Source organism: Pecten maximus, chromosome 1 (genome assembly GCF_902652985.1).
Source record: "Pecten maximus chromosome 1, xPecMax1.1, whole genome shotgun sequence".
NCBI classification, from domain to species: Eukaryota; Metazoa; Mollusca; class Bivalvia; order Pectinida; family Pectinidae; genus Pecten; species Pecten maximus.
In genome coordinates, this window is record NC_047015.1 from 30,820,830 (window position 1) to 30,847,728 (window position 26,899).

At 33.6% G+C, this 26,899-nt stretch overlaps 1 protein-coding gene across 1 annotated transcript; it reads right to left on the minus strand.

Moving 5' to 3' along the window:
• Nucleotides 1–287: 287 nt before the first annotated feature.
• Nucleotides 288–25,219, minus strand: LOC117330041 (xylosyltransferase 1-like). The gene is given in 13 exon segments (XM_033888264.1): nt 288–4,401; nt 4,823–5,151; nt 8,663–8,768; nt 9,149–9,238; nt 9,240–9,326; nt 14,292–14,508; nt 14,895–14,975; nt 15,235–15,437; nt 15,802–15,977; nt 16,873–17,040; nt 17,863–17,991; nt 18,300–18,561; nt 25,070–25,219. Coding segments are annotated over 13 exon segments (2,655 nt in total). The 5' UTR covers nt 25,211–25,219; the 3' UTR covers nt 288–3,735.
• Between the last annotated feature and the right edge of the window lie 1,680 nt (nt 25,220–26,899).

The window sequence follows — 26,899 nt, forward strand, 5'->3', positions numbered from 1 at the left end:
CTGTATGATACTAGAGATTTATTCAATGGTTCAGGTTTTTTTAACAGTTTTTATAAATCAAAGTTTTAAGAAAAAAATCAATGTATTTCTTAATGGAGATGGTGTTACCAAAATGGACCAAAATTTTCTTTGTTAATTTCTAGTAAAGATATCTATTTGTTTTCAACCCATCATGATCGAAAATGGTAGAAGACAGGAAACCTGGAAGACACTGACTCAACCAACTCCAGTCTATCTTCTACAGAGATTAGCGTGCTGATAGAAATTTACTCAACAGGAGAAACATGTCAACAAAGTAAAGTGTATTAAAACAATTGTAAATCTTGTTTATAGGATCTAGAGGGCAGTTACACTTTGGCAGTCATGCTGTTTTTTAAACAAAATAAATATATTATAAAAGCAATGTTTAAATAACATATAGTCAACATTTATCACATATTATCAAAAATGACTACAAATTTCCCATTTGATAAGATGGGATGATTGATTTTGGATTTTGGAATTCATTGACTTGTATCATGCGCAAATATATTCATTTACAAATGACTTTGGTAAACATACCACACAACAGTAAACTGCTATAAAATATTGTATACATGAAGTCAATGTCAATACACAAAAAGATGATACACACACTGAAAACATCGAAACAAACAAGAAAAGTTGTATGAATCGACACACAAGAGATAGGAAGTTAAACAAGGTATAATGGACAAATATTTCCTCTACCACATGTGGCACCTACCGTGGTGCCCCTCGCCCTGTTAAATCAAGATTCAAGTAAAATGGTGGGTGACACAGGGACTTAGCACAAATTCCCGAACCATGATCCATAAACAGGATACATGTAGTACATATACAGTACCTGGAACAGTTGGTCGGAAACTCGTGCCAACTCCCTGTGCTAGGTGATGGTGATTTATTCCCACCCCAGAATGTGTAAATGTTTTTCGTATACGGCCACTTTCAAGTGTCCAAAGAGATCAGTGATGTGTTTATGTCAGTTTCTTTCAGGTTTGACTAGTGTAACCATTTCAACTGGACACGCAAAATTGTTCATCTGGCAAAATACAAAGTACATGTCATAAAAATCTTTTGATCTTCAATTCTTGATTTTTGGAATGGAAAATATTAACATAACTCATTATCTCATTCACTTAAGTAGATAAAATGGATTATCATTTCTTTTTTCTCACATTGTAGAAAAAAACACATGCTATACAATTAAAGACTATCATCAGCAATTAACATCAGACAACTAAATTATCTAAATATAAAAATTATAAAAATATGTACAGTGTTGATATTTTTTTCTTTAACAAATTTTTACATGCCACAATTTGATTATGCCTACAATTACACAAATACATTCTGGCTTTACATTGACAAACTATTTTTTTCACAAAATAAATGCAATTATTTAGAACAATCCTAGATTAATGAATCAAGGATAATACTTCATTCATCAAAAACAGACAAGCCATACAAAATACTCAAAATTAATCTGAAAAATAATTAAGTAAATTATCATTACAATGATTTTGCTGATAAGCACAGATATACATTTTTTGTCTCTGTTGAAAAAATGTCCTTGATGTAAATCTGTAATTCTTATTTTGATTAAATTCACATTGTTTTTACACTGAAACATTCAAAGTACTTTTCGTGACAAAATTCCATACCTTTTCTTTTAGACAAGTACAGATCTGTATAAAGCACTAATAAATTAAACATGTACATTAAAACATAAAGTATAAACTGAACTTCAACAATCATCAAATAATCCAAAATGGTGGATTTGTGAAGTTACAAGCAGTTAGATATGACTTTGCACAAAAGCTAAATACAAGAACAAAATATTGACAACCACACATCATTGACGCCCAGCATCAGTTGTGTAAATAATTCAAGTACCACCAATAGGAAAACTTTGACTCCAGATAAAATTATTTCCAAAAGCACCACGATAAATGTAATAACAATGAGTAGTAATAAATTGACTTGCTGACAATATAAAGCAGTAGTATCTCCCACACACACAATTTTATCAGGCCAACCTGATATTGGCTACATCATGGCTGAATTCATGAAAAATATTGGAATCACTGGGTATTTCATTACTTTGGATCAGATATATACATTTTAATCTTAAACAAAGCATAGAATATAAGCTTGCAACTATGATATCTACATGTAAACAATAAAATTGATTACAAGGCCTTTTTCACATATTGAGCCTTTACAACACTAAGTATAGATACATGTAGGTTATGACCAGACATGTTAATGCTGCAGAATGGCCACATTGAAGCAGTCCTCTTGTATTTAGACTATGAAGCTAAAGATGAAATACAGTAAAACCCTGCTAACTTGAACTGCTAGGGACCATGTTAATAGATCGAGGAATACGAGGTATTCAAGTTATCGGAGGTTAGTCCGATACCATTATAGGTACGGTACTAATTGTATGTATGTTACATTACACTCAATGAATGACTACTCGGTAATGTCACCGATAGTTGTGATTTATCATGGTTTTTTAATTACTGTAGTAAAAAAGGGAAAATATAAAGATTTGACTACATTTGATTATTTAAACAAATATTTAACCTGAATGATTCAGTCATCCAGTTCCAAGAAAACAATTTGCTCAAAATATTGCAAAAGCTTACTAGAACATGGTTGATCTGAACTGACGGAATCACAAAAAAAATAAGTGCAAATGTTTTCCGATATTAAAAATTAAGTGACCACTGTTGCGCATAATCCTCTATTACCTTCCCTTAATATCGACATTCCGTAATTTTGTTTTTACACAAAAATAAAAGGTTCTGATTGTACAGCAAATTCATACAAACTTAAAAGAAATTTATCCATAAAATCATAATTAGAATGAAAAGATGGTAGTGAATGTGTGTACTGGTAATCAAGCCACTATGTGTAACACAGGTAAAAATTGACGGGTGACCACCTGTTTGACGAGGTAGGATTTATGCAGACAAATATTAGTTTGTGGAATATGGGGTATCCAACGTTAATGTAAAAATATACAAGGACATTGTTGGGACCAAGCAAACAGTTAGACGATTATGGGGTATTTGAGTAATGCAAGTTTGAGTAAGTGGGGTTTTACTGTATATTTAAAGCAGTTACTTATATAATTTCATGATATAACAAAATAACACCCAACAATATACCCTCACTGTTTAAATCTGTTGGAATTACTCCATTATAATTATACCATTGCACATTTAACATTCCAATTAATGATGATATTCAAGGTTTATCTTCTGAACTGAAATATTCTAATGTTTCAGGTTTGTTTTCTGAACTCAAATATTCTTAGGCTTGAAATTTAATCTTCAATTTAGAAAAGTTTGATTTGTTTCTGTCATATATTAACTTGAATATTGCAGTTAGAAAAAGAAAATGTTCTATTTAATGACATTTCTGTGAATATCATATAAACAGTATACTGTATATACGCTAACTAACATTTGGTTTTTTACTGTAGTTAAAATGGTATAAATTTCTTAGTCAACATAACAAGAGAAAAGTTATAAAATTACGATATTTTACTCAGGGAAATTTTATGATTTAAACTACCTTCATTGAACTGTAAAGGAAATAAAATACATTATATTTATGAATTTTTGTCTTTCTAGTTACACAAACAATTATTAGAACTAAATATATCACAGCAATTTGCTTGTAAATCTAAACTTAGTTGTCACGTCAGCTGACCAAGTGCCCTGTATGAACATCCATGGTTCGGATTTCAGATTTAGGATCGGGTGACCTTGAACTCCAAGAAGTTGTATCACAAAGGTCAATTTGAGGACAGTGTTCTGCATCAATAGAGCAAGTGGATTGTATTGACCAGAATTCCTCTGTTAAATTGTCAATCCAAGATTCCAAAGCGGTTCCTGTCTTTTTACTATTAGATATAGCTTCATTTAAAAACAAGTTGGATGCGTTAATTTTCAGGACATTCCTGAATTCTGAGAAGTCCTTTGATGCGTAAAATTCCTTTGGCCCACCATGAGATAATTCTGCTTCCACTGGATTAATAGGTTGGCCATTCAACATTGTGAGAGGAATAACAAGAAATTTTGTTTCTGCGAGAATGGTCCAGTGGTGCATCAGTTTCACAGTCCACACCCCAGGTCGCAGAGGGACTGATAATTGTGGTTTGTGATTACCTACATATTCAACACTTGATTTTGGTACAGTCACTTCGTAAGATGCTGCTACGATGTTGGCGGGATCGATCCATGCTATGGAGACTGTGACTTCTTTACCTTGACCCCAAACATGTCGCAAGGCAAGGTCACTGTAAGGCCCTAAAAGCTGGGCATAATTTCTAAATATCAATTCTTTCAAGTCAAACTCAGTTCCAACCTGTGAAAATCAAGCATATTTATATAATCAATATATGTTTCAGTTTCTGAATGATTTCAAAATAAATGGAACTACGTTTCTGCACTTGCACACCGATGTTAGGTCACTCTTGGTGGGACAGTTTTAAGCACTATTTCTCCTGTGATAAGCACCAGGGGTTGGCTTTGTGAAGGACAATGTAATAAAATTTGATAACATTTTTTCCTATAAAGCAATATAAATGGATGGGCTTATTACCAGATAACTCTGAGCAGGAAACTTTCCTTAATTTGCTATGTTAGAAAACAAGAATGAAAGTGAGCTATGAAAACAAACAAAGTCAAACTCAAAATCATGAAATCAATGAATCAATCTTTCACGTGCAGTATACACAATCATAACAATGATATGACCTCATCAAACGTCCTTCATTTATACTTACCTCAAGACTTATAAGTCTTCCGATTGCTCCTACTGGTTTTATCACAGAGTAACTTTTCACCCATTGCACATGTGTCTCCATGGTTACAATATTTTTGGTGTTTTCATCCAAAGCCTCGTAGAGAGTAAGAACTCCACTGAAATGGTCACGGATATACAGAAGATGCACCTCCAGCAGTTTTTGTGGACGAATACGACATTGAGCTTGAAGTTCAAGGTCACTAGCTGCTCGTCGGAGAAAGGACATGTAGAAAGAATGGTGTTCATCTTTCTTTTTTGTATTTACATCTAAGTGGTGGTACTCATTTTGCCAGTAATGGTCACTCATTTCTGTAACAGACAAGTACCAACTCAGCAATCAAGAAATATAAATACCAAAACTTCTCATCAATTAACGATGGTATATCACCAACAAATAAAGCATGCTGAATTAGAAATAAAAATAGCCTGTATATTTTTATACATTGTATAAACCAAGAGTTACATGCTTAACACTATAATCGCCCTCCAAGAGTTACATACTTTACACTATTATCACCCTCCAAGAGTTACATACTTAACACTATTATCGCCCTCCAAGAGTTACATACTTAACACTATTATCAATTTATCGCCCTCCAAGAGTTAAATACTTTACACTATTATCGCCCTCCAAGAGTTAAATACTTTACACTATTATCGCCCTCAAAGAGTTACATACTTAACACTATCGCCCTCCAAGAGTTACATACTTTACATTATTATCAATTTATCCCCCTCCAAGAGTTAAATACTTTACACTATTATCACCCTCCAAGAGTTAAATACTTTACACTATTATCGCCCTCAAAGAGTTACATACTTAACACTATTATCGCCCTCCAAGAGTTACATACTTTACATTATTATCAATTTATCCCCCTCCAAGAGTTAAATACTTTACACTATTATCACCCTCCAAGAGTTAAATACTTTACACTATTATCGCCCTCCAAGAGTTACATACTTTACATTATTATTGCCCTCCAAGAGTTAAATACTTAACACTATTATCACCCTCCAAGAGTTACATACTTACATGTAACACTATTATCGCCCTCCAAGAGTTACATACTTTACACTATTATCACCCTCCAAGAGCTACATACTTTACACTATTATCACCCTCCAAGAGTTACATACTTTACACTATTATCACCCTCCAAGAGTTAAATACTTTACACTATTATCACCCTCCAAGAGTTACATACTTTGCACTATTATCAATTTATCGCCCTCCAAGAGTTAAATACTTTACACTATTATCACCCTCCAAGAGTTACATACTTTACACTATTATCGCCCTCCAAGAGTTACATACATCTACTTTACACTATTATCGCCCTCCAAGAGTTACATACTTTACACTATTATCACCCTCCAAGAGTTACATACTTTACACTATTATCACCCTCCAAGAGTTACATACTTTACACTATTATCGCCCTCCAAGAGTTACATACATCTACTTTACACTATTATCACCCTCCAAGAGTTACATACTTTACATTATTATCGCCCTCCAAGAGCTACATACATCTACTTTAAATTATTATCACCCTCCAAGAGTTACATACTTTACATTATTATCGCCCTCCAAGAGTTACATACTTAACACTATTATCACCCTCCAAGAGTTACATACTTAACACTATTATCACCCTCCAAGAGTTACATACTTTACACTATTATCACCCTCCAAGAGTTAAATACTTTACACTATTATCACCCTCCAAGAGTTACATACTTTGCACTATTATCAATTTATCGCCCTCCAAGAGTTAAATACTTTACACTATTATCACCCTCCAAGAGTTACATACTTTACACTATTATCGCCCTCCAAGAGTTACATACATCTACTTTACACTATTATCGCCCTCCAAGAGTTACATACTTTACACTATTATCACCCTCCAAGAGTTACATACTTTACACTATTATCGCCCTCCAAGAGTTACATACTTTACACTATTATCGCCCTCCAAGAGTTACATACTTAACACTATTATCACCCTCCAAGAGTTACATACTTTACACTATTATCACCCTCCAAGAGTTACATACTTTACACTATTATCGCCCTCCAAGAGTTACATACATCTACTTTACACTATTATCACCCTCCAAGAGTTACATACTTTACATTATTATCGCCCTCCAAGAGCTACATACATCTACTTTAAATTATTATCGCCCTCCAAGAGTTACATACTTTATATTATCGCCCTCCAAGAGTTACATACTTTACAATATTATCGCCCTCCAAGAGTTACATACTTTACACTATTATCGCCCTCCAAGAGTTACATATTTTACATTATTATCGCCCTCCAAGAGTTACATACTTTACATTATTATCGCCCTCCAAGAGCTACATACTTTACATTATTATCGCCCTCCAAGAGTTACATACTTTACATTATTATCGCCCTCCAAGAGTTACATACTTTACATTATTATCGCCCTCCAAGAGTTACATACTTTACATTATTATCGCCCTCCAAGAGTTACATACTTTACATTATTATCGCCCTCCAAGAGCTACATACTTTATATTATTATTGCCCTCCAAGAGTTACATACTTTACACAATTATCACCCTCCAAGAGTTACATACATCTACTTTACACTATTATCACCCTCCAAGAGTTACATACTTTGCACAATTATCACCCTCCAAGAGTTACATACATCTACTTTACATTATTATCGCCCTCCAAGAGTTACATACTTTATATTATTATCGCCCTCCAAGAGTTACATACATCTACTTTACACTATTATCGCCCTCCAAGAGTTACATACTTTACATTATTATCACCCTCCAAGAGTTACATACTTTACACTATTATCGCCCTCCAAGAGTTACATACTTTACACTATTATCGCCCTCCAAGAGTTACATACTTTACACTATTATCACCCTGCAAGAGCTACATACTTTACACTATTATCGCCCTCCAAGAGTTACATACTTTACACTATTATCACCCTCCAAGAGCTACATACTTTACACTATTATCGCCCTCCAAGAGCTACATACTTTACACTATTATCGCCCTCCAAGAGTTACATACTTTACACTATTATCGCCCTCCAAGAGTTTATGTTTATGTTTTTTATCTTTTAAATCTAAATTGGATAAATTCAAGCATTGATTTCATTTTTTTTTAGTTTAATCGGCGTATGAAACAAATTTTGTTTGCAAACTGTATGAATCCGCGTAGCGATTTCTTACAGAAGTTTGCAAACAAAATTTGTTTCATACTCTGATGAAACTAAAAAATAAAATTGACATCAACGCTTATAATTAATTTTTGAAAATGATTTTCTAATTTAAAACATGTTTTATGTACAATTTTACTGGTTTTAAATGGAATTCTTTTTCTCAAATCAATACGCAACGTCAATTGTTGTATTGTGACGTCACATTTTTCGCGCCATTCTCGGAATTTCTTTCATAGAAGAATTAAAAGAATTTTTCGACCAATCACATTTGAGTATTTACCATGAAAACAAAGAAAAATTAATTATAACTAATTGAATCCTGAAGAAATTCTATCATGCTCCACCTATATATTTGTTTGTCTGTCTTGAAAGTGATCATTATTAGGATCCTGTTATTTGTCGTTTTCATCAGCTAATTTGATATTATTTCTGTACTGCGGCCATCATTTAATGGCTATTTGAGAGAAGCAGTGTATACACTAATAGCAATGTAGCATCTTTAATTGTTAATTTATTGTACAGTTAAGTAAAATAAGTACTACATTCATCAAGACACAATTAGTTTGTATTGGTCCTGAAGTTTATTTTATACCTTCGTTTGTCTTTCCAAAAAGGTAGATGTCCAAACTGTTGATGATATCTTGGTTGACAATGGCTTCAAACTTTCTTGAAAAGAATATAGGCCTATGCTCATAGGCCTTAAATCAAATAAAAAATTAGTGAGAATTGTCCAGTCAAACACACTTATCTGACAAATAGCAAAGTCATAAAGACTGTCATCCATGGGATTACAAAGATGATAGAAATGTTTTCATCTGCACCGAATTGTCTTTGAAAATCAAACTCCAAACTATTTTGGTAGTTTAACTATCTATCAATGAATATTAAAAGTTAAAAGAGACAGTTATATGATAATATGAAATATCTGTAACACAAGTATTTTGGTAGTTTAACTATCTATCAATGAATATTAAAAGTTAAAAGAGACAGTTATATGATAATATGAAATATCTGTAACACAAGTACTTAGTTTAATTTCATTCCTTTTAAAAATTCAACCCCACACAAAACAACATACCAGGAGTCTGTCAAAGTCACTGGACTTGAGATCATTGGGAGAGCAGCCACACCAGTCGACAATGTGTTTATACTGACACTTACAGCCCTTGTCGTCTACGCCAGTTGGTCATGTGTAAGTTATTGTCAACACACTTGTCACAGAATGGGCTGTTGTGGATCAGCGTGTGAAAGAAAGACTGCAAACACACAACACATTAATCTACATTTAATAAAGATTTGATGGTTTTGTTTGGTATGAATATTCCAAATGCTATCTTCCTTGATATTTTCACCATGCTTGGTTAGCATCTTGACATCCATACTCATATAACGCTGTCTGTTTTAAAATCCCATAAAATCAAAACAAACAAGCACTCAGATATTCTCTGTGTTATAACCTTTAACATTGTACAAAAATGATCAAAGAGGACAAATCATTGACTGATATTTCCCACATACTTCACAGGTTTATCCCGTGGTTGCTAGGGAAAAGATAAATTGATCTTACACAGGGGAGTAAAGACAGGCGGCATGTGCTATATGACGCTGCTCACAATAACGTAACGTCATCATTTTACGTTGAGTAACCATGAGCATTGCAGATGGCGCGATGAAAAACTGTCATAAAAGCTTACATTAGCTTGCAAGTATGTGAGAAAAATAATCAAACATGGGTCTGTTCCCGCGAACAAGGATATCACAATCCTCGTGTAAGAGTTTGGCAGGCAAGCACTCGGCAAGCCTCGTGCTGACTGGCCAAACTCTTACACTCAAACTCTTACACTCGGGTTGAGATATCCCTGTCCACGGAACAGACCCTGTGATAGATTCTATTAGTCTCCTATATCAACATAATATAAACATCTACCCTCTATCCTGAGTCTTAATGTGTGATCACAATTCCTCAAGACCTATTGATTAGATGGTAGTGCTTCCTTTCTTGTTCTTATTGGTCAATACAATACACAGTAAACAAAAAACATAAAGAGATGATTTTAATCAGATTGCTAGAAGTATTGAAATATAACTAACCTCTACTGGTGGTATTGTATTGTAACAAACATCTACTAGTAATATTGTAACGTAACAAACCTCTACTGGTAGTATTGTAATGTAACAAACCTCTACTGGTGGTATTGTATTGAAACAAACCTCTTCTGGTAGTATTGTAATATAACAAACTCTACTGGTGGTATTGTAATATAACAAACCTCTACTGGTAGTATTGTAATATAACTAACCTCTACTGGTGGTATTGTAATATAACAAACCTCTACTGGTAGTATTGTAATATAACAAACCTCTACTGGTGGTATTGTACATGTAATGTAACAAACCTCTACTGGTGGTATTGTAATATAACTAACCTCTACTGGTGGTATTGTAACGTAACAAACCTCTACTGGTAGTATTGTAATGTTACTAACCTCTACTGGTAGTATTGTAATATAACAAACCTCTACTGGCGGTATTGTATTGTAACATACCTCTACTGGTGGTATTGTAATATAACAAACCTCTACTGGTGGTATTGTAATGTAACATACCTCTACTGGTGGTATTGTAATATAACAAACTCTACTGGTGGTATTGTAATATAACAAACTCTACTGGTGGTATTGTAATATAACAAACCTCTACTGGTGGTATTGTAATATAACTAACCTCAACTGGTGGTATTGTAATATAACAAACTCTACTGGTAGTATTGTAATATAACAAACCTCTACTGGTGGTATTGTAATGTAACAAACCTCTACTGGTGGTATTGTAATATAACATACCTCTACTGGTGGTATTGTATTGTAACAAACCTGTACTGGTGGTATTGTAATGTAACATACCTCTACTGGTGGTATTGTAATATAACAAACCTCTACTGGTGGTATTGTAATATAACAAACCTCTACTGGTGGTATTGTAATATAACATGTAACAAACATCTACTGGTGGTATTGTAATATAACAAACCTCTACTGGTGGTATTGTAATATAACATGTAACAAACCTCTACTGGTGGTATTGTAATATAACAAACCTCTACTGGTGTTATTGTATTGTAACAAACCTCTACTGGTGGTATTGTAATATAACATGTAACAAACATCTACTGGTGGTATTGTAATATAACAAACCTCTACTGGTGTTATTGTATTGTAACAAACCTCTACTGGTGGTATTGTAATATAACATGTAACAAACATCTACTGGTGGTATTGTAATATAACATGTAACAAACATCTACTGGTGGTATTGTAATATAACAAACCTCTACTGGTGGTATTGTAATATAACATGTAACAAACATCTACTGGTGGTATTGTAATATAACAAACCTCTACTGGTGGTATTGTAATATAACATGTAACAAACCTCTACTGGTGGTATTGTAATATAACAAACCTCTACTGGTAGTATTGTAATATAACAAACCTCTACTGGTAGTATTGTAATATAACTAACCCCTACTGGTGTTATTGTAATATAACATGTAACAAACCTCTACTGGTGGTATTATAATATAACAAACCTCTACTGGTGGTATTGTAATGTTACTAACCTCTACTGGTGGTATTGTAATGTAACAAACCTCTACTGGTGGTATTGTAATATAACAAACTTTATTGGTGGTATTGTAATATAACAAACCTCTACTGATGGTATTGTAATATAACAAACCTCTACTGGTGTTATTGTATTGTAACAAACCTCTACTGGTGGTATTGTATTGAAACAAACCTCTTCTGGTAGTATTGTAATATAACAAACTCTACTGGTGGTATTGTAATATAACAAACCTCTACTGGTAGTATTGTAATATAACTAACCTCTACTGGTGGTATTGTAATATAACAAACCTCTACTGGTAGTATTGTAATATAACAAACCTCTACTGGTAGTATTGTAATATAACAAACCTCTACTGGTGGTATTGTAATGTAACAAACCTCTACTGGTGGTATTGTAATGTAACAAACCTCTACTGGTGGTATTGTAATATAACAAACCTCTACTGGTGTTATTGTATTGTAACAAACCTCTACTGGTGGTATTGTATTGAAACAAACCTCTTCTGGTAGTATTGTAATATAACAAACTCTACTGGTGGTATTGTAATATAACAAACCTCTACTGGTAGTATTGTAATATAACTAACCTCTACTGGTGGTATTGTAATATAACAAACCTCTACTGGTAGTATTGTAATATAACAAACCTCTACTGGTGGTATTGTAATATAACAAACCTCTACTGGTGGTATTGTAATGTAACAAACCTCTTCTGGTGGTATTGTAATATAACTAACCTCTACTGGTGGTATTGTAACGTAACAAACCTCTACTGGTAGTATTGTAATGTTACTAACCTCTACTGGTAGTATTGTAATATAACAAACCTCTACTGGCGGTATTGTATTGTAACATACCTCAACTGGTGGTATTGTAATATAACAAACCTCTACTGGTGGTATTGTAATGTAACATACCTCTACTGGTGGTATTGTAATATAACAAACTCTACTGGTGGTATTGTAATATAACTAACCTCTACTGGTGTTATTGTAATATAACATGTAACAAACCTCTACTGGTGGTATTGTAATATAACAAACCTCTACTGGTAGTATTGTAATATAACAAACCTCTACTGGTGGTATTGTAATATAACTAACCTCTACTGGTGGTATTGTAATGTAACAAACCTCTACTGGTGGTATTGTAATATAACAAACTCTACTGGTGGTATTGTAATATAACTAACCTCTACTGGTGTTATTGTAATATAACATGTAACAAACCTCTACTGGTGGTATTGTAATATAACAAACCTCTACTGGTAGTATTGTAATATAACAAACCTCTACTGATGGTATTGTAATATAACTAACCTCTACTGGTGGTATTGTAATGTAACAAACCTCTACTGGTGGTATTGTAATATAACAAACCTCTACTGGTAGTATTGTAATATAACAAACCTCTACTGGCGGTATTGTATTGTAACATACCTCTACTGGTGGTATTGTAATATAACAAACCTCTACTGGTGGTATTGTAATGTAACAAACCTCTACTGGTGGTATTGTAATATAACTAACCTCTACTGGTGGTATTGTAACGTAACAAACCTCTACTGGTAGTATTGTAATGTTACTAACCTCTACTGGTGGTATTGTAATGTAACAAACCTCTACTGGTGGTATTGTATTGTAACAAACCTCTACTGGTGGTATTGTATTGAAACAAACCTCTTCTGGTAGTATTGTAATATAACAAACTCTACTGGTGGTATTGTAATATAACAAACCTCTACTGGTAGTATTGTAATATAACTAACCTCTACTGGTGGTATTGTAATATAACAAACCTCTACTGGTGGTATTGTAATGTTACTAACCTCTACTGGTGGTATTGTAATGTAACAAACCTCTACTGGTAGTATTGTAATGTTACTAACCTCTACTGGTAGTATTGTAATGTTACTAACCTCTACTGGTGGTATTGTAATGTAACAAACCTCTACTGGTGGTATTGTAATATAACAAACCTCTACTGATGGTATTGTAACGTAACAAACCTCTACTGGTGGTATTGTAATATAACATACCTCTACTGGTGGTATTGTAATATAACAAACCTCTACTGGTGGTATTGTAATGTTACTAACCTCTACTGGTGGTATTGTAATGTAACAAACCTCTACTGGTGGTATTGTAATATAACAAACCTCTACTGGTAATATTGTAATATAACATGTAACAAACCTCTACTGGTAGTATTGTAATGTAACAAACCTCTACTGGTGGTATTGTAATGTAACATACTTCTACTGGTAGTATTGTAATATAATTAACCTCTACTGGTGGTATTGTAATATAACATGTAACAAACCTCTACTGATGGTATTGTAATGTAACAAACCTCTACTGGTGGTATTGTAATATAACAAACCTCTACTGGTAATATTGTAATATAACAAACCTCTACTGGTAATATTGTTATATAACAAACCTCTACTGGTGGTATTGTAATGTAACAAACCTCTACTGGTGGTATTGTAATGTAACATACCTCTACTGGTGGTATTGTAATGTAACATACCTCTACTTGTAGTATTATATTGTAACAAACTTCTACCATTAGTATTGTAATATAACAAACCTCTACTGGAAGTAGTGTGTATTTGAACACCTGCTTTAGACCAGATACCAGCTTAGACTTTGATTGTGAGGCATAGACACTGAATTCCCGATGGAGAGCGACCCAGTCACTACCTCCATCCAGACGAAAACCAGCGGGAAATGTTCGGCGTGCTACCCTCCACAAGTGGTTGTCACACTCCAAAAAGGTGTTCTCCAATCCCTGTTTCTGTATAAACCTGCAATGTATTTGTTTAAGTAATTTATGTAGAATTACACCAACTGAAAATATATACATGTAGTATAAAGTATGCATTTATATTCATAAAATTGGTAAAAATCAGGACTTTGCATTAGAATATAAAAACACAAATCCTTACTGCATTGTTTCCCTTACCAAACATTCACAGGACCCAGACTCTTACTGCAATGTTTCCCTGACCAAACATTTACCCGACCAAGGCCGAGGATCTTAAAGCATTATTTCCCTGACCAAACATTCACCCGACCAAGGCCGAGATCTTAATGCATTGTTTCCCTGACCAAACAGTCACATGGCCAAGGCCGAGGATATTAAAGCAATGTTACCCTGATCAAACATTCACAGGACGGCTGAGGATCTTACCGCATTGTTTCCCTGCCATGAGATTTCAGGAATGTATAACCTTTGTGTTTGGTTAAGAATAGCTCCAATGCTTTCAACCGCCTGAAATTGATTTCGAAAACACGTTTTAAGGCTATCACTTGGCCATGGGAAATTAAAAAAAAAATTAAAGTTAATAAAATATAGAAAAAGTGTGTTGATCATAATAATTTCATGAGCGATATTTAGATATATTCATTTAATATTGAATTTGGAACAGTATCATCACTGTAATGAAATATTTATTTCACTCTTACTTTATGACATTTTCTTGTTTGACTCTGACAGGACTTCTATAACAAATGCTATTAAAAGAACTCACTTCAATGGATAGTCACTCTCACTCAGATTGAGGTAATAGTCCCACTTCCAATCCTTCATGGCTAGCAGTTCCTGTAGAAAATGGAGGTGGGCCTGAAGAAGACTTGCCCCTCCCCAAATTGTTGCAAACCGTGTACGTGCCAGGTGGATGTTTGAAAACTGTTTTTCAAGGGGAAGTAACTCTCGGAATAGGTACTCTTGCCTCTGGAATAAAATAACAAAAATACAGAATTCCTTCATTGTCAATGATTATACTGAGATTGTAAGGAACATATTTTTACATCAATTGGCATTACTTTGAAATGCAAAAAAAAAAAGAAAAAAAAAAAGAGAGAAAGACTATAAGATTAGCGTTCACATAGGGTCAGTCGGTTACTAGAAACGCATCAAGTATATTGTTATATGCCTTATCATATTTGTTTTATTGTACAACAAAGACAACTTAAGAGATCTATGACATCTTATTTTCATGCTTTATCCTTCCCTTTCCTTTTCATTTCTTGTGTAAGGTAAAAATGTGAAGAAATAAAGTTGTTAGAAAATAAATATTTTAAAAAAGTTTCAATACCTTATCAACATGTATGTAGTAGTAATGATCACGATGATATACAGCCTTAATCAGTCTACGGATCTGTCGAACAGCTCGTCCATTCACGGTGAAAACAAACACAATTTTCACCATCTCATCTTGCATCTCTAATTGTGCCTCTTCTGATACTAAGGATGCTTCGGAAAGTATTTTAGCTAAAAGAGTGAGGAAAAGTTTATAAGATTTTCTTCTTTATGAATTAAACTATACTTTTGTATACTTTTCTTTTTCTGAATTTTTTACTGTTATGATCTATACTCAGCACTGTATAACTGTTGCTACCGGAAGTTGTACTGCACATTTCTCAAAGGAGCCTGAATTGCAATCACTTTGTACAAAAGACATAATTGAGTACAAACCCACTGAAGTCGTTGAGAATGACATGATCCTTTAACCTTGACCAATTATTGGCAATGACCATTAAAATCGATCAGGCACGATACACTGCTGCATGAAACTTTGAGTTAAAATATATCAGGAAGACTAGAGTCGTGAAAATTGAGACTAAATCTGGTGGAGGACTTTGAAATATCATGTACACTGTAGTATACAATGCAAGCTTTTCAGTTCGAAAGCAGTCATCTCTTGACCCACTGACCTTGACCAGCGAGTCAAAATGTAATGGACTGCAGAACCTGTTGTTTTATACACCACTGTTTGGATACTATAACATGGTGTAAATATACACTAAATCTATGGAGATGTTTGTTCAGATATCTAGTTCATATCTTTTACTCCTTTATCACTGTTAAACTGGCGTCATCCTGAACTACATAGGTATACATACTGCTTTTAAACATAATTAAAACACCTTTGAGATTTCAATTGAGCTGGCATATGTAAAAAAATTTTAAGTCTCATCAAATGTTGTGAATCTCCTTCCAAAAGAGAGAGTTCCAAAGTAATGATGTGATAATTGATCTTTGCATTCTTAGAGCATTTCATAAGGTACTTAATACATATAACAACTATCTGGGGAATGGGAAATGTTTAATAACTTTGATCATTTTTCTGTACGAATTGGAATCATTATCCCTAGCCATCACTCACTACTAAGACCAGTGCTGTAGACACTGTTGGCCAGGTATCCACCACATTTTTGTTCTGGGTTGCCTGGACAATGACTACTACACTTTCCTCCCTCATCCTTTTGGTGTGTTCCATAATGATTCCCACACCAACACTCTTTACTGTACTGTAAACCAGCATAAACATACCCTGAAACAGCAAACCAAACACATGTATCATATATACCTGTGTAGTTGGTATTTAGCCTCTGTTAGATATAATGCTCGTCCATATCTATTAAACGTCAGTAGGAATGATAAGAAAATGCTATTTCATCACCCTGAATGAGCCCAGTCCCTAGTAGGTATCAAATTTGATGTGCAAAAGATATAAAAAAATATTGTGCGGAAAGCTATCAGCCAATCAGATCACAGCAGCCTCATTAAATATGCTTGAAATATGCCGATAATTAAACTTGAGCGAGATATTTAGGTAATAAGTCTACCATGCAAGTTTCATCAAAATCCAGTAATTCCTCCAAAAGTTATCTGGTGGAAAGCAATCAGCCAATCAGATCACAGCAGTCTCCTTTAATATGCATGGAATATGCGGGTAATTGAACTTGAGCGAGGGGTTTAGGTAATAAGTCTACCAATCAAGTTTCATCAAAACCCATTCATTCCTTTAAAAAGATATTGTGCGGAAAGCAATCAGCTAATCAGATCACAGCAGCCTCATCAAAAATGCGCAGAATTTGCCGTTAATCGAACTTGAGCGAGGAGTTTAGGTAATAAAAGTAGCAAGCAAGTTTCATCAAAATCCAATTATTTCTTCAAAAGATATTGTGCGGAAAGCGAATCCGGATGGATGGACTGCATCCATTTGTATATCCCCCACAAACTTTGTTGGGCAGGGGATAATAATAGTGTATTTGATCTAATAAGCTCACTCATTTATCTATAGTTCCCAGTCATTATATAAAGACAGTCCTATATCTCTAGTAACAATACTAGGTACTGAAACATGACTTACCTAAAAGTAAACAAAAGTTTGTGCATTTGGTCGGTGAATTGTCCTCTGGAAATTCTTTGATAAACCTTAAGTCACGTGCATGCATACTGTCACTGTAACAACCTAGGTACTGGCCTTTACTGTTTGTGCCTGAATGTTGGTAAGGAAATAATTTAACATAATTTAAAAACAAATGAAAAATGATACTTGACCTGAATAATCACAATATACACAAAATTCATAAGTGATCAACAATAAAAGTAAATGGAATCAATGTTTAATTTCTCTAAGTGGCAATTGCAAGATGTAACAAAAGAATTTGACTTAAATTGCTAAATCACCAAGAACGATTCAAAGAGTCAAGAACACATTTCTAAGTAGCCCTTCAACAAAACAACTTATAGAACTGGGTACCCAGACTAACTTTACAGACTATTTTACCAGATTTCAGATTTTACCTTTAAATGGACAATTGTTTGGAAGACTGCTTGGGTAAAGTTTGCCTTCCTCGGCTAGGCAGTAGACATCTGCAATCTCTTGCTTACATCCCGGTGTTTTTGAGCGGTTGATGGCTGACATAGCTTCCTTGCCAGAAATGACACACTTTGGGGAATAAGCTAGTGGTATGTCGATGGTGTTATTATTGTCTTTAAAATGATTATCTAATGTCTGTGTAAATGTCCGCTGAACTTTTACAGGGTCAGGTGGGTCTTTTCCATTCTATAACAAAACAACAGATATTAATAAACATAAATTGATGAAAAAGTAAAGCTTTGTGAAACATTTAGCTACAAAGTTGGGGTCATAATTTGCTTCAGATCATGCTATTAAATATATAAGATGATTTGAAATCATACAACATTGTTTTGATAGATATTTTTGCAAAATATTGAGCCAAGTTGTCATACATAAATATATAAACCGTAACACATGTACAGGCTCCCCGAGACCTTTTGAATTTCCAACATAAGGAATATTTTATGAACATGAGGTTTTCTCTTAGGTTGCTACAAATAGATTCTAATTTAACGTCTTGTTCCTGTAATGGGTCCTGTACATTAAACTTTGTTGTTTGTGTGATTTTCTTATAACATTCTACAAATATTGATCTCCAATGGTGAACCTTATCTAAAACTCAAAAATATACAAACAAAGTAATAGTTATTTTCATTATATGATAATTATTATTTTTCTTTTTTTTAAAAAACCCAACAAATTATGGAAAATATTTCACAACTATAGCAGCATTTATTACAATGCTATAAAGTCAATAAAAGGACCTGCAGCCTAATAGTAATACAAATGTATGTAAAATGTTCTATATACAACAGAATACAACTACGGTATATACAACAGAACCTGGTACATTGTTATTGGAGAAATGTAATTTTCAATGTTTAAACATCGGCAGCTAATTATTATCAGTACAATAATGATGAGCTGGCCGAAAACAATCAATATCTCCTTTATTACGATTATGAAAGTGAACACAAACAAATGTAAGGTATTTTTTAAATTCATTTATTAAAGAGAATTGTTTCCCTGAAAACTGGATTTACAGATTTTTCACATAAGTATTGTAGATCTAAGGACTTTAAACATTGTAAAATTCCTGATGTCATTAGTATACATATGTATGTAGGCATGTATATAACAGGACAAAACAACAGTTTCATTATCAAGATATTTCACAATATTTGCTTTTAAAGGCTTTGTTGTGTTTGTATACGTATCTGCCATTTAAAAAGTTTTATCAGTTGATCAGCTTTCAACATCAAAAGACTGATAGTTATACTGTAACATTATGATGTTCTCATAAAATGCACTAATGTACTGACTTGAAAATCAAATGGATAATCCCATCAAAGACTTGAGGATTCTGGGCAAAACTGATCCTACCTTTTAAAGAGCTGAAGGCAAAACATGTTTTTTCAGAGAGACTTAATTGTAAAACGTTTTGGTTGTTTTAGACTTACCTTAAACATCCTACCAGCTTAAGGCAACTAGCTATACCTCAGACAAAAGTGAGGCCAACAAAACAAGGAAAATGCTTACAGAATTGAGAAATAAAACATTATAAACCCTTTGAATTCCATAACCTGTTTTCTTAATTCTACATCATGGAACAACCATATACCAGTGTGTTTACAGTGTCTTAGATTATGATACAAGCTCAAAAAAGTATTCAGTATAGCAAGTTTCTGGCATTCTAAATGAAAAGAAAAAAACAATTAAGATCATTCGTTTGGATGTTCTGTAAGTAGTAATGTGTACGCTCCTGTCTTCATACACAATGACCTGACACACTACCTAGTACCTGTATATTTTATTGAATATCAAAATGAAAAGTTATATGTTAATTATTATTTGTGTGCAATCAGTATCCCTAAGGGCAATAGGTAATAGTCAAGTTGTATTATTATCAAATGGAAAACAAATTATTTTAAATACCTGGTACATGTACCCCATTAAAATCACAAATTATTGACAGAAATTTGCATATATGCCTTTGGCTCAAACCTTGTTGGCAATTGATTTTTTATACCACGAAAATTTGTTTATAGCTGTTTGTGATCTTTTGAAGTTTGTTCAGGTCTGACTGAAAGTCCCATATATGATGGTTAAAGTTTTTTAAGTATATAATGGAATTCATAAACCAAAATTATTTCCCTTAAAGATCAAATTCCGCATGTTTTCACTCAATTGCTCCCTACAAGAATATTTGATATTTTCTTTTTTTCCTAGATTACTGAATATACTGCAAGAATAAGTAATAAAATGAAATGACTTTTACTCAGATTTAAATTATACCTGTGATAAATCCTCAGTGAATCAGGTCAGGAAAAAAGACTATATTTGGAAGTAATCAGACTCTGAATAATGCATTTTGCCACCCAACCAATTTCACGAATTAAGTCCAGACACTACATATTAACTATACACCAACACATGCTTTTTGCAATTTGGCACCATTCACCATGATTAAGCATTTCCTTTCCTATTGAGACTTTCTAAGAAAGTGTCTGAAACTGTCCAGCAATCCCAACGAACATTGCATTTTCTTTTATACATGTTGGGTTGTAATATTGTGCATGTGTAAGACATGCATGGTTTCACAAACTCTAAATTTTCACCTTTTGTATTATAACAGGAAAGAGATTAGTGTGCCTGCACCGGGGATCGAACCAGCCACCCTCGGCTTACTGGTCTGCTCTACCGACTGAGCTAAAGGGAAATTTCCACTAAGCGAGAAGCTTAGAAGGCGGCCATACCACTATGTACACTATTTACAAATAAAACCTGCCGCATGTATATGTATAACTACATAGCCATATAATGTTACTAAAGTAAACATCTAGAGTAAGAACATGTGACATACCAACTTACATCTATGTAGGTCATTCAATCTAAAATGACACTTTGTTAATTATAGTTACATATTTTTAACTTACAACTTATCAAGATTGCTTAAATGTGTACAACTATGAAAAAAAACTGTCATAGTGAAAAAGAAAGCGATGTACATGTTTCTATATTTATTAAGAGATGTCAACTTGATTTCTGACCTCTCAATTCAAAACACATTCTGCCAGGGATTTTACTTCCAATTACACAAAGCATGTGTTTGTATATTGTAAATGTACACGTATACATTTAGTTTACATAGTAAAATGGTGCACTCCTTTTTGCTTCATTCATTCGATTGGTTGCATTTGAAAAACAAATTTTGTCCTGTGATTATCTGCTTACTTCAATACATAGTGATTTAATCCACGACCTGTCTGTTGAAAGCTTACTTAGTAAGCGAATATAGCACTAATTGAATTATGATTAACCCTGAAATGATTGATGACTATATTCAACTTCTTGCAATCAAAAGAAAAAAATGTGAAGATACATGGGAAGCTATGTTTAAACACTGTTGATATTTTTCATTTCTTTTTGCAAGTCTACTATAGTTTAAAAGTGTTTGCTCTTCAATGGATCTACCATCGTCAAATAACAGAGTACAAACTAAATTGGGATCTACTGATTGTTGTTGCAAAATGTCATGGTGGGTTAAACCTATTATCCGGATATCTGTTTATAACCGACAGATTCTTTGCTCTAAAACTAGACAAAGCAGGCCTGATTGTATCACAAAAGGAATTAGTGATCTTCACTGTTTTTGCAATTGGAATCATTGAAAACAGATTTCAGTCTTGAGAGACTACTTCACTCAGTCACCACTATTAACTTTATAAGAGGCCAATGGGCCAAACCGTCACCCGAGTTCTGAAATGCGTACTGATAGTTGATGTTTTTTGTTATTAGATTATGAATTTAAGATATTTGACCAGTGTGACCTTGATAAAAGGTCAGTACATGTACATTCAATTGAATTAAACTGTCTCAATATCATGACCAGTGTGACCTTGAAGGTAGGTCAAGGACATTCAATTGAATTAAACTGTCTCAATATCATGACTAAGGGCCTCTTGTTTATTGAAAAGTAATTTACAAGTTTTAACACGTTTACCCCTGTGACCCTGAACGTAGGTCAAAGTCATTCATTTGAACAAACTTGCCAGCCCTTCATCCAAGTATGCTACTGGCCTCATATCAGGACCCTAGGCCTCTTAGTTACTTAGAAGAAGTTGTTAAAAATTGTAACATATTTGACCCTGTGACCTTGAAAGTAGGTCAAGATCATTGATTTGAAAACAGTTGGAGTCCTGCATCCCACCATCCTACTGGCCGAAATCATGACCTTTGACCTCTTGGTTATTAGAAGTTGAAAATGTAACATGACGCACAATGGACGCTGGCCAACAAAAGAATATCACAATACTGAATAGTCACCTGTGAGCTAAAAACCTAAGTGTACTTATTCATGTAGATATAGTATATGATGACAACTTGACAAGAGATATAAGAGGGATCATGGCAATCACCTTGAATGATCTTAATTGTTCTATGCAAGACTGATCTTTTCTCTACTTTTCCCTTCTTTTTGCTTTTCCTCTTAATCAAGGAAATCCTATACATGCATTATGAAATCTAAGAATAATAATAAAAAAAAAATTAATAAAAATGAGGCACTATGATGACACGGAAAAAAGGAAAACCATCAGCAAATATGGAAAAATGCGACATGGGATATTTATGACATTTGGAGAGAAAAAAAAGAATGAGCTCTTACAAGAAAGATATATTTGTGACACATTCCCTACTATAGCCCCCTCTTTCTGACTCTCTCTCTCTCTCTATTGCTCGCTCTCTCTCTCTCTGTACAAGTTGACACCCCCACTTTTCATCTCCATCCCTCAATCTCAATCTGTCTAGTTTTTTTTTCTCAACTTCGCTTTCTTTTTCCTAATCTCTCCCTTCCTCTGTCTTGCCACACCTACTTTTTATCTCCCTCTCTCAATCTGAATTTATCTAGTTTCTTTCTTCACTTCTCTCTCTTTCCCTACAATGTACCTCTGTCCTGTCATCCCCATGGTTATAGAGGAATAACGATTTAGCCAGTATTTAAAAATTCTTTGAAATGAATTCTTTGTTATCAGAATTAACAACCTAATTGATTCTGATTTCCTAACAAGCAAAGTCAGTATTCCAGAAGAATGTATGTAGACTTCATACAGTGTTTGATTTACAAGAATGTATTTATTGTAATGTGTAATTTGTAATAAGCATTTGATACCATTTGGCATGACGGCCTATTAGTTAAATTATATGACATTGGCCTAATGGTTAAGTATGAAATATTATGAGGTATATGTATATAAATATAGAAAGTTCTGTAATGTTTAATGCGTAAAGTCCATCAGTCAAAATGGAGAGAGGTATTTCACAATGTTCTTGTTCTTGTCTTTTTTTAATGAATTGTCGAGTGTCGGTGTTCTATACGAATGTGTCTAAACAGACTGCTTTTGTGTCTGAAGATTTTGGTACAGTGTTGGCATTGTATGTTCACCATGTTGGTCTTCATTGTTATGCATGGCAACATGTAGAATTGTGACGTCATAAGGAGACATTGTTGGTAACATAAGTGGGGTGGTATGGTGACGTCATAATGGGTATTTTATATTGGTTTGTATTGTGGCCCAGTCTTTTGCTGGAGTTGGTGTGAACCAGTGATATTACTGATAAGTTGTTGCAGCTTTAGCTGATAATCTAAGATGCCTGGAGATTGAAGTTAAGATTATTGTGGGTATTTTTATACTGATATTGTAGACCATGCAATTTGAAACTGTTTATTAAAAGATTCTTCGATTATCTAGTATTTGTGACAAATTGTGGTGTGCAATTGTATCTATTTCAGGTATTGAATTTATTTCATATTTGCATTCATTGCCAGAATATATCTTAGTTCACATTTGACTGGGAGGTCCTATGGCTCATCATTTGGAAACACATATACTAATAGTTTAAGCTGATTACAATATATCACGTAAAATTTATGCTTGACATTTATGTTTACCAAGTGTACATATATATATTCTATGTTCACTGATCTTTATCTCGTGCTTTTTCTTAAACATTTATGTGATTTGAATATTGTTATGCCATGCTCTTCATTTTGGAAGAAATGAAAGAAAAACATTCACAAAAAGTTATACCACAATTAGTGACATCCCAAGTTTCCTCTGACCCCGCCAACACCAGATGTTTTCACAAAAGTCCAGTGTCTCACTGGTGTCAGCTCTAGGGCATGAGGAAAATCTTAGAAATGCTGACAGAATGCTGGCTACAGTATAGTTGTTAAAAAAATCCCTCAATATCAATGTAGGTGGACTGGTAAACAATTAGCAAACTAATTAAATGAGAATCTAAAAAGGATACAGTAATGATTGCTAAATTTAGAGAGTAAGCTTGAAGCCTTGCAGTAATGAATATCATAAAAAAATCTAATACCTCTACCTAAGCTATAATTATCAATCTTGCATGCTCTTTTTTTTTATTGTAGAAACATCTATAAATGTCATCTGCATACAGTTCAGTCTAAATAGATAGTTTTGCTATTCTCCAAAATGTACATTATTTTATTTTTAAACTTAACAGTGTGCGTCTATGGTATATATATTTGCAACATGTTCGTATAGTCATTGACGGAGCATTTATTTCAAATGTATAAAACCGATTATTATCCCGATACAGTACCCAAATATCCTAGAATCAGCGATTCAGCATCATCAACCACTTGCATCATCAGCATTGATATAATGATCATAATCTCTCTTACCTTGTTTCCAATTTTGCCATCACGGAAGTCCTTATCAAAGCTGAACATATAAAACATTGTAAACTGCAAAAACAATATTGTTATGGCACAAATTGATAATTTTTTGTATTTAAAGCATCGCCGGCAGATGTAACGTCCCATCTTATCCAGTTCGTAATGTCGAGTATGGTGTCAGGAAGGAAATAGCCGAGGGTATCCGATAAACACCACGAGTGCATTCGATTACAATAACTCTCCTTGTTCTGATAATCAGTTATCTCCCTTACACCACACGTGGCACCCTCAGCTGAGTCATCAAAAACAGTTGAGGACCATCATTCTAAAAAAAAAAAGAATGGAAAAAATCTACATGTAGATGTTTTGTCCTTCATTGATAAATCTCCCTCCATATAAGTCTATGATAATATATTTAGACTGGGAACCTCTGGCTGAAAGAAGGACAAAAAGTCAGACTAATAACAATGTATAAGATCATGAATAATAAGGTTGCCATCACTCCAAATGTATAGAACGCCCAATTCACATAAATTGATTGAACCTATCTTCAAATAATTGATGAGAGGTTCAATTCAATTAAAGATAGGTTTAATTCAATTAGATATAGGTTCAATTCAATTAGAGATAGGTACATTTCAATTAAAGATAGGTTCAATTCAATTGAAGATAGGTACAATTCTATTAAAGATAGGTTTAAATAAGACTAATTGAACCTATCTTCAATTGATTTGAACCTATCTCTAATTGTATTCTACCTATCTCTATTTTATTGAACCTATCTCTAATTAAATTGAACCTATCTTCAATTACGAACAAATAGGGAAAAGGGACCACTCCCCTTGTTGGCGCCAATGAATTAAAGATATGTTCAACTGAATTAAAGATAGGTCCAATTGAACTGAAGATAGGTTTAATTTAATTAAGCCAAAAGGATATGTTGTATTTGAAGATAGGTTTAATTAAATTAGAAATAGGTTCAACTAAATTAGAGATAGGTTCAATTCAATTAGAGATAGGTTCAATTCAATTGAAGATAGGTTCAATTTAATTAAAGATATGTTCAATTCAATTGTACCCATCTTTAAATAATTAAAGAAAGGTACAAATAATTGGACCGTTCTCTAATTGAATTGAACATATCTTCAATTGAATTGAACCTATCTTCAATTGAATTGAACCTATCTTCAAATAATTGAAGATACAAATTGTAGGTTCAATTAATTGAATATTATATGTTAATTTGGCGTTCCATACAATTGAGCACATACAATTTTTGGACCGAAGAACAAGAGGATCGCACAAACTACAAGAGATATCCAGTAGTCTCGACCAACACAACTATATATTTTTTCAACAGAACAATAAGAGCATGGTATTTACTGTCTGAGAGGATAGCTTAGTCATCCATCCCAAACTCGTTGAGATCCTCTGCTGGAATCTTTCCCAATCATATAATTTTATTGAAATCCTTTTCCCATATATGTATGTACATGTATATGAAACTGATGAGTCGGAAGACTCAAAGTCAATAAAGAACTTGAACTTGAACTTGAACTTTTCCCATATACTAGTACTGGTAGATGACTGTGTATGTATTGTAGGTAGGGGACTCCCAATCACTTGGTACACATATCATCTGCCGGTAGTACACATTATCAATTACTCAATAATAGTGCCGGCATGCTCTCTAATTTTCAATATTGACTTTATCTTATTTTTAACATCATCTGTATTGTTAATTAAATCAGTCTAAACGCATAACCACTAAAAACACACACAAAAACTGCGACAAAGAAGAAGACTGAAGATCTAAAATTTTGTAAACGAACCCTG